This window comes from Bos taurus, chromosome 8, assembly GCF_002263795.3.
Source record: "Bos taurus isolate L1 Dominette 01449 registration number 42190680 breed Hereford chromosome 8, ARS-UCD2.0, whole genome shotgun sequence".
Taxonomy (NCBI): domain Eukaryota; kingdom Metazoa; phylum Chordata; class Mammalia; order Artiodactyla; family Bovidae; genus Bos; species Bos taurus.
Genome location: NC_037335.1, coordinates 48,353,306 through 48,368,404, shown reverse-complemented (window position 1 = coordinate 48,368,404; position 15,099 = coordinate 48,353,306). Strand labels below are relative to the sequence as shown.

The 15,099-nt window shown below is 43.1% G+C and overlaps 1 protein-coding gene across 2 annotated transcripts in view; it reads right to left on the bottom strand.

The window, feature by feature from the left end:
• The window catches only part of GDA (guanine deaminase), a 127,355-nt gene extending 118,338 nt beyond the window's left edge, over nucleotides 1–9,017 (bottom strand). Inside the window, exon 1 of one of the 2 annotated variants that reach the window (XM_010807880.4) lies at nucleotides 8,783–9,017. In XM_010807880.4, the coding sequence (XP_010806182.1) occupies nucleotides 8,783–8,905 (123 nt within the window). In that variant the 5' untranslated portion in view covers nucleotides 8,906–9,017. The remainder of the gene's footprint in view (nucleotides 1–8,782) is intronic. The other variant, NM_001192620.3, reaches the window with a different exon arrangement.
• Between the last annotated feature and the right edge of the window lie 6,082 nt (nucleotides 9,018–15,099).

Sequence of the window (15,099 nt, the reverse complement as noted above, 5' to 3'; positions counted from 1 at the left end):
TGAGGGAAGTCCACCCTGACCTTTATCCATACTAAATAGTCAGATCAACAATAAGAACAGTGACAGATTTTATTTTCTTGGGCTCCAAAATCGCTGCAGCCAGGAAATTAAGACACTTGCTTCTTGGAAGAAAAGCTATGACAACTTAGACAGCATATTAAAAAGCAGAGACATTACTTTGCCAACAAAGGTCTGTATAGTCAAAGCTATGGTTTTTCCAGTAGTCATATACAGATGTGACAGCTGGACAATAAAAAAGGCTAAGTGCCAAAGAACTGATGCCTTTGAACTGTGGTGTTGGAAAAGACTCCTGAGAGTCCCTTGGACAGCAAGGAGATTAAACCAGTCAATCCTAAAGGAAATCAACCCTGAATATTCACTGGAAGGACTGGTGCTGAAGCTGAAGCTCCAACACTTTGGCCACCTGTTGCGAAGAACTGACTCACTGGAAAAGACCCTGATGCTGGGAAAGACTGAAGACAAGAGGAGAAGAGGACAACAGAGGATGAGATGGTTGGATAGCACCACCGACTCAATGGGCATGAGTTTGAGCAAGCTCTGGGAGATGGTGAAGGACAGGGAAGACTGGCGTGCTGCAGTCCATGGGGCTGCAGAGTCAGACACGACTGAGCAACTGAACAAAGTCAGATCAATGCCCATTAAGTGAATGGGCATACCATAGGCCTGCAGGACATCCTGTCCACCACCTCTGTACCCGTCAGAACCTCACAAGCAGTCAGCCATGTGTAAGATACACCAATACCTATGCTGCCTCACAGCAATGAATCAACCAGACTGCCAAGACATTCCAGGAATTAACAGACAACTTTATGCAACTGGAAGGACAGCAAATTCCAGTCACATTCAGCAGCACCGCTTTAAGGCCTCAAAGAGTAAATCAAGTTGTGCTTTATTTAAAAATCTCTCTGGAATCAGAAATGTCTTTTTCTAAATTACCACACACGATAATCCACTACATCACATCACTACGTATCCCCTTCAAAACACTTTTCTGATCGCCTACATTGTGTTACAAACAGTAAGACAATGTTGAGGAGCCTTAAAGATAAAGGAGTGCCAGCGCTCTTCATGAGAGGAGGCAGCCAGAACCCCTGGAAAGCATGTTAGAAATCAGACAGGCTTGGGTGTCAATCTTGGCCTTGCCACTCACTTGCCATGACTGCAGTCAAACCAGCTAACTCTCTGAACCTCCGTTTCCTTATTTGTAGGATAGGGATGACAAAGATGATGATGATGTCTCATCTCGGGACTGTTGTATAAAGAGTCTGACAGAGTGTCTGACACAAATTATGACTTAATAAATGTTACCTTCTCCCCAGTTCACCTCCCATTTGTCAAAGAATTTTAAATCAATTCAGTGAGTGAGAATATTCTATAGAGCTAAGTATAATTAAAGGCAAAAGTAAATAATCACTTTGTGAGAAAAAATAATAACAATGCCCAATATTTGTTAAGCAATTACTATGTGCCAAATGCTTTACACATACTATCTCATCTGCCTCACCTCTCCTTCAGTGTGCTATTGTTGTCCATATTTTATAAATGAGGGTACCAAGGCTCTAATATGTTGGGAAATTTTTCCAAATAAGTGGCAGAGCTGAAATTTGAATCCACATAGTCTGACTCCAGAAGCCATGCACTTAACCACCAGGAAAACACTGGTTTGAATATACATGCAAAATTTTATGGAAAAACAAAAGGTAATTTATTTCAACTGGGGGATGGTGGTCAAAGAAGCCTTTGGGAAGAAGGGGATATTAGAACTGGGCCTTGGAGAAAGAACAAGATTTCACTTTGATAGAGGTAGAGTGGAAAAGGGATTTATATAAAGGAGGACTATTCCAGGCTGAGGGATTCACACCAAAAACGTGGAGGTGTAAAATGATAGGATGTGCTGGGACACAGTGAGAAATTGGCATAGATATCCCTGGGAGAAGGCAATGGCACCCCACTCCAGTACTCTTGCCTGGAAAATCCCATGGACAGAGAAGCCTGGGGGCTGCAGTCCATGGGGTCGCTAAGAGTTGGACACGACTGAGCGACTTCACTTTGATGCATTGGAGAAGGAAATGGCAACCCACTCCAGTGTTCTTGCCTGGAGAATCCCAGGGCTGGGGGAGCCTGGAGGGCTGCCATCTATGGGGTCACACAGAGTTGGACACGACTGAAGTGACTTAGCAGCAGCAGCAGCAATCTCTGAGCTCATGGTAACCCTACTCCTAATTGCAAGCAAGAAGGATGGAGCAGGGAAAAGTATTAAGAAAGCAGCTTGGGGCCAAATGTCATGCCTGAAATGTGTTCCAGGGGCATTTGGATCTTAGAGGCACCAGAGAGTCACAGGTGGTTGCTATGATACAGCAAAGAGAAGATACATGACATTACCCATCCTTCAAGAAAGAAACTGTCAATAATGAGGAGGAGGTATTAGAATGGGGGAGAGAAAACTGTTAGGAGGTTCCTATAATACTTGAGGAAAGACAATGGAAGCCTGGACAGGGCCAATGACAATGGAAAGGGGTATACACAAAGATATCCCAGGGCCCAGTTAGGGGGCCTGAGTCCTGATATGGGTGCCTGGGGAGACACTGACATTTTTGGCCAATAAGGAGAAGATAGAAATGAAAAAAAGGACAAAGCAGCTAGCAGTTCTTTGAAAAATAATGTAATTCTTTGACAAAGCAGTGTAATTGTTAGAGGTGCTTTGAGCTGCAACTGACAGAGAAGTAGACAATGAAGTAGACAATGAAGACATTTTGTTATTTCATGGAATAAGTCAAGGGACTTCTTGGAAAGCTCCAGGGACAGCTAACTGTTCAATGATGTTATTCACATCTATATGTTCAAAGAGGGACTAGGTTGGTGCCTCTGGAAACCTCTTAATTTTTCCTCATTGACCCAAGCAGTGGCAGCAGCAGCCCCATTCCTCACGTGAAAACATCTAATAAAGGAAGGACTTCTCTTTCCACATCTATGTCTATTTTTTAGGGATAAAAATATTTCCCAGAATCCTCTGAGATGACTTCCTGTATGCTGGAATGCCACCACTGACCACCCTTAGCTACCAGGAAGTTACAGAAATAAGTATCCAACAAGCAGAATTATGATTATTGTGGATGGCTTACACCATGATATATCTATGAGCCAAGTATTACAGGTTATCAAATTCAGAAAGTGTTAATAAGAAAGAAGGGGTTATGACTACCGAGTGGGTAACCAACAGTGTCTGCCATAAGCATTTTGAACAAAGCAATCTGCCTTCCAGAAAATGGGAATTTACAAGAAGAAAATGTGATATTTGGCCATGGACACACATTTCTAATGAAAGTGAAGCTCTGATCTGGCAGCCTCAGAACAAATAGCTTATCCTAAATTCCCTCTTCAAGATCATGAGATATTCTGAAGTCTTTAGCTTATCAGAAGATCTTCACCAGCCTAAGCAAAAGGAAAAGATGATACACAACTACTAAGATTTGTGATTCAGACTATGAGAACTCCTAACAAAGCAAGATGATGCAGTTTCAGGTGAAATACAACTCTTGCTCCTCTGAGTAGTTTTGGAAATTAAAGAACATTGACTCATTCCCTTAACCACGGCTATTTAACTCTTTTCTGAATGTTCAAGTCCTATGTGTTCTTTAATGTCCAGTTCAATTTAGGCTTTCTTCATCAAGTTTTTCCTATCACCAACCAATTTGTAGCTCACCATACAATTTAATACATTCACAAACATCTTCCTAATTCTGTTATCAAATTCAGTTGATTTGACCTGAAATAGTTACCAATTCTGTCCACCTCTTTTCATCTCCATTGCTGATAACTGTTTATGTTTACTGGGCATGTGCTTCATTGCAAGGCATTATTCTACACACTTTACAATTATTAATTCATTTAATCTTTTAACAACTCTATGAGACAAATTATAGTAATCATTTTATACATGAGGAGACTTGGAAATAGAATTGTTAAGTAACTTGTTCAAATTCACATAGATAATAAGTGATACAGATACTACTGAGAAATCATTTCTTAATTGATACATTACATTTCATCTCTTATAACTCACATCCCATTTCACCTAAACTATTGCAACAGGATCCTGTCAATTTCCTTGCCTGGACTTAACTCCTCTCCATGCAGTCTTTATCCTAAAGCTAGAATGATCTTTAAAAAATGCAAAACTTGGCCATGGTAAATTCCTCCCCAAACTTTCTACGCTGTCCAAGATTTTGCCCCGTTTACCTCTCCAGTCTTATCTTGGGTTATCCTTCTCCTAGAACTTTTGATTCTAACCACCTTTACGCTTTCATTCCTTCCTACCCAATAGCCTTTGCACAGGCTGTCCCTCTACCTAAAAGGCTCTTCCTTATCTCCAATTTTGCCTTCCCTACCTATTCAAATCTACTTATCCTTCAGAACATCACTGAAATGTCACTCCACACACAGCAAAGCCTTCTTCCCACCTTCAGTTCAGTTCAGTTGCTCAGTCGTGTCCGACTCTTTGCAACCCTATGAACCACAGCACACCAGGCCTCCCTGTCCATCACCAACTCCCAGAGCCCACCCAAACCCATGCCCATTGAGTTGGTGATGCCATCCAACCACCTCATCCTCTGTCGTCCACTTCTCCTCCTGCCCTCAGTCTTTCCTAGCATCAAGGTCTTTTCAAATGAGTCAGCTCCTCACATCAGGTGGCCAACATTTTGGAGTTTCAGCTTCAGCATCAGTCCTTCCAATGAACACCCAGGACTTATCTCCTTTAGGATGGACTGGTTGGATCTCCTTGCAGTCCAAGGGACTCTCAAGAGTCTTCTCCAACACCACAGTTCAAAAGCATCATTTCTTTGGTGCTCAGATTTCTTCACAGTCAAACTCTCACATCCATACATGACCACTGGAAAAACCATAGCCTTGAGTAGATAGACATTTGTGGACTAAGTAATATCTCTGCTTTTTAATATGCTAAGTTGGTCATAACTTTCCTTCCAAGGAGTAAGCATCTTTTAATTTCATGGCTGCAATCACCATCTGCAGTGATTTTGGAGCTCCCAAAAATAAAGTGAGCCACTGTTTCCACTGTTTCCCCATCTATTTGCCATGAAGTGATGGGACCAGATGCCATGATCTTAGATTACCCCACCTAAAGATTAGCTCAAGTTCTGAAGGTCATAGCAGATTCTGTTAATTACTAAATGATCAGTCATACAAGGGCAGGGTCGAGTTTGCATATTTCATTCATCAGTGTATTTCTAGCAGTGAGCCCATTGTTTCACTCAGGAAGCAGTCCACTTTTACAATAAGTACAAGTCTAAGCTTTCTTGCCAACAGTGCATGTTCTTTGAGGTCAGTGACTGTGCCTCAAAGAGGTGGGCTACTCTAGTAAAGAGAATACGGGCTTTGGTTATGTTAATTCAAAACCCATCTCTGGATGCATGATTTCTCAAGTCTCAACTTTCCCAACTTTAAGAGGAAATAATTACATTGAAGAATAAAAGAGATACTGAAAGTAATGTACTAGGAAACCTGGCAGCAAATGCTCTTTAAATTGTTCTTCCCAGAGGGTCACTGGCATGAGCAGTGACGCTGCAAGCAGAGGTCCAGTGACCTCCCCCACCTCCCACACAATTCACCTTGGGCCAAGCTTCCTTCTCCACCTGTTCACCTTATGAATATCATCATGTGGAGATAGGCAAAAATGCTACAGTGAGCAAGAGGTTAAGGATTTGCTAGGTGCAGAGGGAAGAAAGAGGACAAAATGAACATGGTATGTGATGAGTATCCACTAAGTGACAAGCATTTTCATACATTATCTCATTTAATATTTAGCAGAAGTAAATCTCATTCTACAAATACAGAAACTGGGGCTCAGAGAGGTTAAATGTCTCACCCATGGGCTTTGAGCAGGTAGGTGGTAGAGACCCGACTTGAACTCTGGTTTACATAGGATTTGCTGCTGCTACCCCAAGGTAATACCTCCAAAACAATTTTCTTCCTCGCTCTTGTTCTCAGGTAAATGTGCTTTAAAGACCCAAGACATCTTTTACCTATCTTTAAAGTCAACCTGACCCAGTGGGAAGAATTAAACAATTTAATAATATGTGAGCACTCAGTGTCTCACAATTACCTATCTGCAAATGAATTACACATGCTGGAGTTTCTCTTTCAAAAAGCTACATGCTGCTTAAGTAGAAAAACTAACTCAATTCAAAATGCCCAATACTAAATTGTTGACTAGAGAATTTTTTAAAATTAACCTAATTTTGAATGAGTTTTAATTGATGAATTAAAAGTAGCTAGTCATTATCATTCTCTGGGCCTAAATGAAGTTAATAAAATGAAAGATTAGGTGGAGAAGGGAGAAGGAAGACAGGGGAAATCGTGTCCCCTCTGAGATGCTACACAAGCCCAGGGCTTGAAATGAAGAACTGAGCACCCAAGACCCGCCTACAACTAGTTCCATCACGCAACCTATATACTGAGGTTACCCAACATGCAACCCATCCACTGCTGCTGCTGCTAAGTTGCTTCAGTTGTGTCCGACTCTGTGCAACCCCATAGACAGCAGCCCTCCAGGCTCCCCCGGCCCTGGGATTCTCCAGCCAAGAACACTGGAGTGGGTTGCCATATCCTTCTCCAATGCATGAAAGTGAAAAGTGAAAGTGAAGTCGCTCAGTCGTGTCTGACTCTTCACAACCCCATGGACTGGAGCCCTACCAGGCTCCTCTGTCCATGGGATTTTCCAGGCAAGAGTACTGGAGTGGGGTGCCATTGCCTTCTCTCAACCCATCCACCACCCGTGCCCAAATCTCCTGGGACTTTTGTGAACGCCACTTCTGAGGACTTCCTCCAGATCTACAGATTCAGATTCTCTGGAAGATGATGCCCAGGAAATGGCATTTTAACAAACACCCCAGATGTTTCTGATTCATCCCAAGGTTTGGAAACAGCATTGGGTGCTCAGTAAAAATGCAAAGATCAAGATGATTCTGCATATTTACTTACTTTGTGGGGATACAATTTTCTGTAAGAATCTTGAAAACGTTTTAATGAATAATATATTTATCCCAGCAACTCTAAAGACCAGGCAGTCCCACTTTCAAAATGAGGGAATCAAGTCTTAAAATATATGTGACATGTCCACCCTTTACAATCAGGAATCAACTACTTGCACCTAGAGGAGAGGGATAAACAGTTACCCATTCACCGATTAGTGCATTTTATACTGTAAATCTAATCCACTTGATTAACTTATGTTTGTATGCAATTCCTAGTTAATTCTTTCTTGTGGGGGAATGGTATTTTTCTAAATTTATAACTTCAGTATGCTCCTTAGTTACAAATAGACTCCCTGACTCAACTACTAATTGCACGTTCAGGACACTCTTTTATTCTTCTGTACAACCCCCAGGAATGGTAAATTTTTTAGATAAATTACTTCCTTTTCTTCCTCCTTACCACTGATTAAAGGCAATCCACTAGCCAATTCTCTCACCTGCTATCCTACCATTTCAAATTTTGGAAATGGAAATGTAGATCGTAAAAGAAACCTAATTGTTGAACAGCTTCTTGTGATTAAGCAAATATCTCTAATCTTTCCTTAGTTTAGCAGTCTCTCTTCCTTTGTTTCTGGGGACTTGCCCCAAGCCTAAGGGGTCCCTGAAACTTGAGGGTCAAGTACCCAAGGCAACAATTCATTAGCCATGGGCTTTACTGGAGTCTTCCCAATTGGAGGAGCTCTGAGAGTCTCATCACCTTGGAAACACAACAGCAAGCTCCCTGAATATACACAGAATATAGATTTTTAAGCACCATAAGAAAATAGGATTTAGTTATCCCCAAATGTAAGAGTCATGATTCAAAAGTGTCACTGACTGGGAAGCATCTTTAGTCAGGAATAGCATCTTCAAGCTGACAAGTCACAAATATGTGTACTTTTGCTAACCAAACCGGTAGTTGAGGAAAAGCTCAAAAATATCCCATCTCTATCTTTAATTTTTCTCCTAAAAACGGAATGGCTTCCTCTGAAACTGGCAAGGCCACTGCCAATACAATTACCACTGGTGTGTATGGAACACTCAATTTACCTACGTCTTTAAATCCTGATTTTTGGAAATAGAAGTGCGAAAGATACACTCATAGAAGACATTTTGAACCTTAAAATGGAACTGCTTGTTTTGATGCAAATGGCTGGGGGGTGGGGGTGGGGGGGGGGCGGTGAGGCGGTAAATTTCTCTCTGACTATCCTTTCTAGTATTACAAGTTGTCTAGTCTGGATCATTAGTATCAATATGTTGTTTGTTGAATGATTAGATGAATGAAATCAGTTCTTAACTTATTCGAATGCACTGAAAGGGCTCAACAACACTGATCAAATGACTCTTCTATTATTTCGTTCGCAATAAATTCAATCAAATTTACGGAGCGCCTAGGCGATGCTATGCCAGGAGCCTGAGATACAAAAATGAATGAAGCAAGGTGCTAGTTTATTAATGATTTCAAGATTTGAGAGGGCACAGCCTCGCTCCCCCTTCCACCGAAGCCTGCAAGGCTGTGGAACCAATCGTACTCTACATCTCCCAGCACCTGGGAACATTTTACTTCCATTCCAACTCACGAACCCAGCACCAGGGCTCTCCCGGAAAGAGCCAAACCCTTAAGTTCAACTCCGCACCGAGCTAACTCCGGAGTCCGTGGCTCACCGGGCGAGATTCCTTGCACCTGTCCGCCCGCCCGTCGGGGTGCGCCAGACCCCGCACCCGCTTACTTTGCCACTGTCGCTCACACCAAGGAGGTGGTCCCGTAGCACCTCCATGGGACAGGTCCAGGTGGAGTGGACGAACGTCCCTCGGAAGATGTGCGCCAGGGGCGGCATCCGGGCGGCACACATGTTAGCGGTGGAGCGCAGCGCGGAGTCCGCGGGCGGAGGAGGGCGCACCGGCCGAACGCGCGGCGAGGACTCCCTGTGGCTGCGGGCAGCTGCCGAGCCGGCACCCGCTCAGGCCTCGGCCTGCCCCCGCTTCCGCGCTATCGCCTGCCCCCTGCAGACCGCGCCCAGGGGCTGGCTTCCTGCCTCCTCGATGCCAATAGGATTTGTCTCCCGTGAGTTGGTTCCAGTCTTTCTCTCCTCCCCTGCTTTAGTTTTTGATACAGTTAACTCTTTGAGTTTCCAAAATCACCGCTCACATAGCGATTCTTTTAACCCTTGGTGGCTGTCGCCCATGCAGGGGGCCGGAGGTGAAGGGAGGAGCTGGAGGATTCAGGATTCCAGACCTGTAACTTTAACTGATTACTGCATCTGCTTTCTCCTCTGCCTTTAATTGGCACACCCAGAGTCACATCTACCTGCTTTCTTGCCCTTTTAACTCTTAGCTATTTGTGGCTCAACTCTGGGCCTATTCAACCACAAGGTCTTACCTGGCACAAGTTCAGTGCCAGGGTGACAGGTCTGTTATGGCTGCCTACCTGGAGAAGGGGATGGCTATCCACTCCAGTATTCTTAGGCTTCCCTGGTGGCTCAGATGGTAAAGAATCTGCCTACAGTGCTGGAGATCTGGGTTCAATTCTGGGTTGGAAAGATCCCTTGGAGAAGGAAATGGCTACTCCCTCCAGTATTCTTGCCTGAAGAATTCCATGGACAGAGGAACCTCCTGGGCTACAGTCCATGGGGTCACAAAGAGTCAGACACAACTTTCACTTTTCTTTCACCATACCAACCAGTTTCATTTTCATTTCTGTGGGTTGCAGAATTTGTCTTAACCTGATGTTCTGGAAGCATGTCCTACAGAATTGCTGGGCTCCCACCACTGGAGGTTAATCTTGACCCCAAAGTTCTTTTGTTCACCTGAGGCTAACGTTTTGGCCCTTGTGTCCACCCACAAACAACTCCAATTTTTCTCATACCTAAAATAAATGAATCTCTTTGATTTACTTCCAGTTGTACACTGGAATCAAGATTGCCAGGAGAAATATCAATAACCTCATATATGCAGATGACACCACCCTTGTGGCAGAAAATGAAGAGGAACTAAAAAGCCTCTTGATGAAAGTGAAAGAGGAGAGTGAAAAAGTTGTCTTAAAGCTCAACATTCAGAAAACTAAGATCATGGCACCTGGTCCCATCAGTTCATGGGAAATAGATGGGGAAACAGTGGAAACAGTGTCAGACTTTATTTTTGGGGGCTCCAAAATCACTACAGATGGTGATTGCAGCCATGAAATTAAAAGACGCTTACTCCTTGGAAGGAAAGTTATGACCAACCTAGACAGCATATTCAAAAGCAGAGACATTACTTTGCCAACAAATGTCTGTCTAGTCAAGGCTGTGGTTTTTCTAGTAGACATGTATGGATGTGAGAGTTGTACTGTGTGAGTTGCCGAAGAATTGATGCCTTTGAACTGTGGTGTTGGAGAAGACTCTTGAGAGTCCCTTGGGGACTGCAAGGAGATCCAACCAGTCAATTCTAAAGCAGATCAGTTCTGGGTGTTCATTGGAAGGAATTATGCTAAAGCTGAAACTCCAATACTTTGGCCACCTCATGAGAAGAGTTGACTCACTGGGAAAGACCCTGATGCTGGGAGGGATTGGGGGCAGGATGAGAAGGGGACAACAGAGGATGAGATAGCTGGATGGCATCACCAACTCAATGGACATGAGTTTGAATGAACTCCAGGAGTTGGTGATGGACAGGGAGGCCTGGCATGCTGAAATTCATGGGGACGCAAAGAGTCGGACATGACTGAGCGACTGAACTCAACTGAACTGTACAGGGGGGAAAAATTAAGTACTCAAGCCAAGTTACCAGAAATGGCAGTGTGGCATGGCTTGGTGGAAAGAGTGCTGGATTAGGAATCAAGAGTTTTTTGGTCCATGCAAGTGGGCCTCAGCATCCTTATCATCCTTGTTTGTGAAAATGGAACTTGGACTGGGTAGTTGCTAAGACAGAGACTAGGTCAGCAGTCCTACCCTACAGCATGTGCACAAAGTCCTCTCTTAAGTTCCTCCAGAAAGAACAACTTGTTTCCACTCAGGACATTTGTACATGTGGATCCTTCTGCCCCTAATGCCTCCTGTGGATACTGACTGGCTCCTCGTAGTCACTAAGTCATGTATGACTCTTTTGCCACCCCATGGACTGTAACCCACCAGCCGCCTCTGTCCAGGGGATTTCCCAGGCAAGAACACTGGAGTGGGTTGTCATTTCTTTCTCCAGGGATCTTCCTGACCAAGGGATCAAACCCAAGTCTCCTGCATTAGCAGGTAAATTCTTTACCACTGAGCCACCAGGGAAGCCCCTTCTCATCACTGGTTTGCCTCATATGTCAGCTCTTTGGCGTAATCTACCTCCAACACCAAGCTAATAGCACAACCCTATCCCTCGCAGTTTCTATTGCATTAAACTATCTTGTTTCTGCTATTGCATTTATCATAGCTAATTTCATTTATTTTATGCTTTTTTATTTATTTCTGCTTCCCTTCCCCCAGTACACACACACAGATACACAGAGTAATAAAAGTGCCACAAAACCAGGTGTCTTATGCCTAGAACAGTGCCTGGTATTTCTTACATATTAAATGAATGAATGGTTTTTTGGGGAGCGGAGAAGTAACTTGACATAAACATCTATTTTGGCTCCTTCATAAAGTATCAGGGTTTCACATTGCCATGCATGAGTAGGCTTTCTCTGAATCTCTGCTTTTATGACCAAGGGATAGCTTATATAAATGATTGATCCCCTTCTCGATTCCTTCACCTCCTCCTTACCAAGGTGGAGGAGGACCAATTCATGAGGACTTTCTTTGCTTTAGCACTGAAAGTCTCACAATGCAGGAAACTGCCAGTCCCAGGCACACCAAGCTGAGTGATCATCCTGCCAAGAACTCAGATTAAGAAACCCTGAGATTAGGAAACTGAGAGCTCTGCTCTTGCCTCTGGGAGGCGTCAGCCCTTTCTCCCTGTTGCTTTCTTCTGATTATGCAGACCACACTCCCTGCTTGCAGTCCCAACTGAAACATTCTCTTGATTTGAATACACACACACAAACCTTAGAAAGAAAAGAAAATGTCTCGCTGTTATTGTAAAAGTGGAATCAATTCAACATTTCTAAAAGATGTATTGGTTTCCTAAAATAAATACAACTAATTTATTATTTAATGAAAGTCACCTAAATTCCAACAATTGAGTCTAGTGAATTAGAATCCATTTACTTAGTAGAATATTATGAAGTTTTAAAAAACAATAGGGGATATATGCAACCTTGTGGGAATTACATGTAATAAAATGTCAAGTTTTTTTTTAATTAATTTATTTTAATTGGAGGCTAATTACTTTAAATACTGTAGTGGTTTTTACCACAGATTGACATGAATCAGCCATGGGTGTATATGTGTTTCCCATCCTGAACCCCCCTCCCTACCTCCCTCCCCATACCATCTCTCAGGGTCATCCTATTGCACCAGCTCTGAACCCTGTCTCAGGCATCGAACCTAGACTGGCAATCTATTTCACATATGTTTCAATGCTATTCTCTCAGATCATCCCACCTTCGTCTTCTCCCACAGAGTTCAAAAGTCTGTTCTTTATATCTGTGTCTCTTTTGCTGTCTCGCATATAGGGTCATCGTTACCATCTTTCTAAATTCCATATATTCCATTAATATACTGTATTGGAGTTTTTCTTTCTGACTTACTTCACTCTATAATAGGCTCCAATTTCATCCACCTCATTAGAACTGATTTGAATGCATTCTATTTAATAGCTGAGTACTATTCCATTGTGTATATGTACCACAGCTTTCTTATCTATTCATCTGCTGATGGACATCTAGGTTGCTTCCATGTCCTGGCTATTATAAACAGTGCTGTGATGAACATTGGGGTTCAGTTCAGTTCAGTAGCTCAGTCATGTCCGACTTTTTGCAACATCATAAATCGCAGCACGCCAGGACTCCCTGTCCATCACCAACTCCCAGAGTTTACTCAAATTCATGTCCGTTGAGTCGGTGATGCCATCCAGCCATCTCATCCTCTGTCGCCCCCTTCTCTTCCTGCCCCCAATCCCTCCCAGCATCAGGGTCTTTTCCAATGAGTCAACTCTTCGCATGAGGTGGCCAAAGTATTGGAGTTTCAGCTTTAGCATCAGTCCTTCCAATGAACACCCAGGACTGATCTCCTTTAGAATGGACTGGTTGGATCTCCTTGCAGTCCCCAAGGGACTCTCAAGAGTCTTCTCCAACACCACAGTTCAAAAACATCAATTCTTCAGCAATCAGCTTTCTTCACAGTCCAACTCTCACATCCATACACGACTACTGGAAAAACCACAGCCTTGACTAGACAGACCTTTGTGGACAAAGTAATGTCTCTGCTTTTGAATATGCTATCTAGGTTGGTCATAACATTCCTTCCAAGGAGTAAGTGTCTTTTAATTTCATAGCTGCAGTCACCATCTGCAGTGATTTTGGAGCCCCCAAAAATAAAGTCTGACACTGTTTCCCCATCTATATCCCATGAGGTGATGGGACCAGATGTCGTGATCTTAGTTTTCTGAATGTTGAGCATCTGAATGTTGGTGTGAGATGGTACCTCACTGGGGTTTTGATTTGCATTTCTGTGATAATGAGTGATGTTGAGCATCTTTTCATGTGTTTGTTAGCCATCTGTATGTCTTCTTTGGAGAAATGTCTGTTTAGTTCTTTGGCCCATTTTTTGATTGGGTCATTTATTTTTCTGGAATTGAGCTGCATGAGCTGCTTGTATATTTTTGAGATTAATTCTGTTGCAGGAAGAGGGACCCCTTCCAGGGCCTGAAACTGTGCTCTTGTCTAACACTCAGAAATGAATTGTCTGAGAAGACACATGTGCTGAAAAAGCAAGAGATTTTATTGGGGAAAGACACCCGGGTGGAGAGCAGTAGGGTAAGGGAACCCAGGAAAACAGCTCTGCCACATGGCTCGCAGTCTAGGGTTTCATGGTGATGGGATTAGTTTCCAGGTTGTCTTTAGCCAATCATTTTGACTCAGAGTCCTTCCTGGTGGTGCGTGCCTTGTTCAGCCAAGATGGATGCCAGAGAGAAGGATTCTGGGAGGTGGTCAGACATGTGGTGTCTCCTTTTGACGTTTCCTGAGCTCTTCCAGTTGGTGGTAGCTTATTAGTTCTGTGTTCCTTACCAGGATCTCCTGTCATAAAACAACTCATGCAAATGGTTAATATGGTGCCTGGCCAGGGTGGGCGGTTTCAGTCAGTGTGCTTCCCCTAACAATTCTTTGTCAGTTGCTTCATTTGCTATTATTTCTCCCATTCTGAAAGCTCTCTTTTCACCTTGCTTATGCAAGGTGAAATTCGTTGTGCAAAAACTTTTAAGTTTAATTAGGTCCCATTTGTTTATTTTTGCTTTTATTACCAATACCCTGGGAGGTGGGTCACAGAGGATCCTGCTGTGATCTGTGTCAGAAAGTGTTTTGCCTATGTTTTCCTCTAGGAGTTTTATAGTTTCTGGTCTTACATTTAGATCTTTAATCCATTTTGAGTTTATTTTTGTGTATGGTGTTAGAAAATGTTCTAGTTTCGTTCTTTTACAAGTGGTTGACCAGTTTTCCCAGCACCACTTGTTAAAGAGATTGTCTTTTCTCCATTGTATATTCTTGCCTCAAGTTTTTTTAATGGCATTTATGCTATGGTTCAGAGAAGGCAATGGCAACCCACTACATTACTCTTGACTGGAAAATCCCATGGGCGGAGGAGCCTGGTAGCCTGCAGTCCATGGGGTCACAAAGAGTTGGACACGTATCAGCGACTTCACTTTCACGTTTCACTTTCATGCATTGGAGAAGGAAATGGCAACCCATTCCAATGTCCTTGCCTGGAGAATCCCAGGCATGGGGAGCCTGGTAGGCTGCCGCCTATGTGGTCACACAGAGTTGGATATGACTGAAGCAACTTAGCAGCAGCAGCAGCATGCTATGGTTAAAATCAGGAAATGCCTAGGACATAATGGCTAGAATTAAAAAGGTGTGCCAAACAATGGCAGTCATTCTACTGAGGTAATGGAATTAGTAGGAAATAGGGTTTCATTGTTACACATG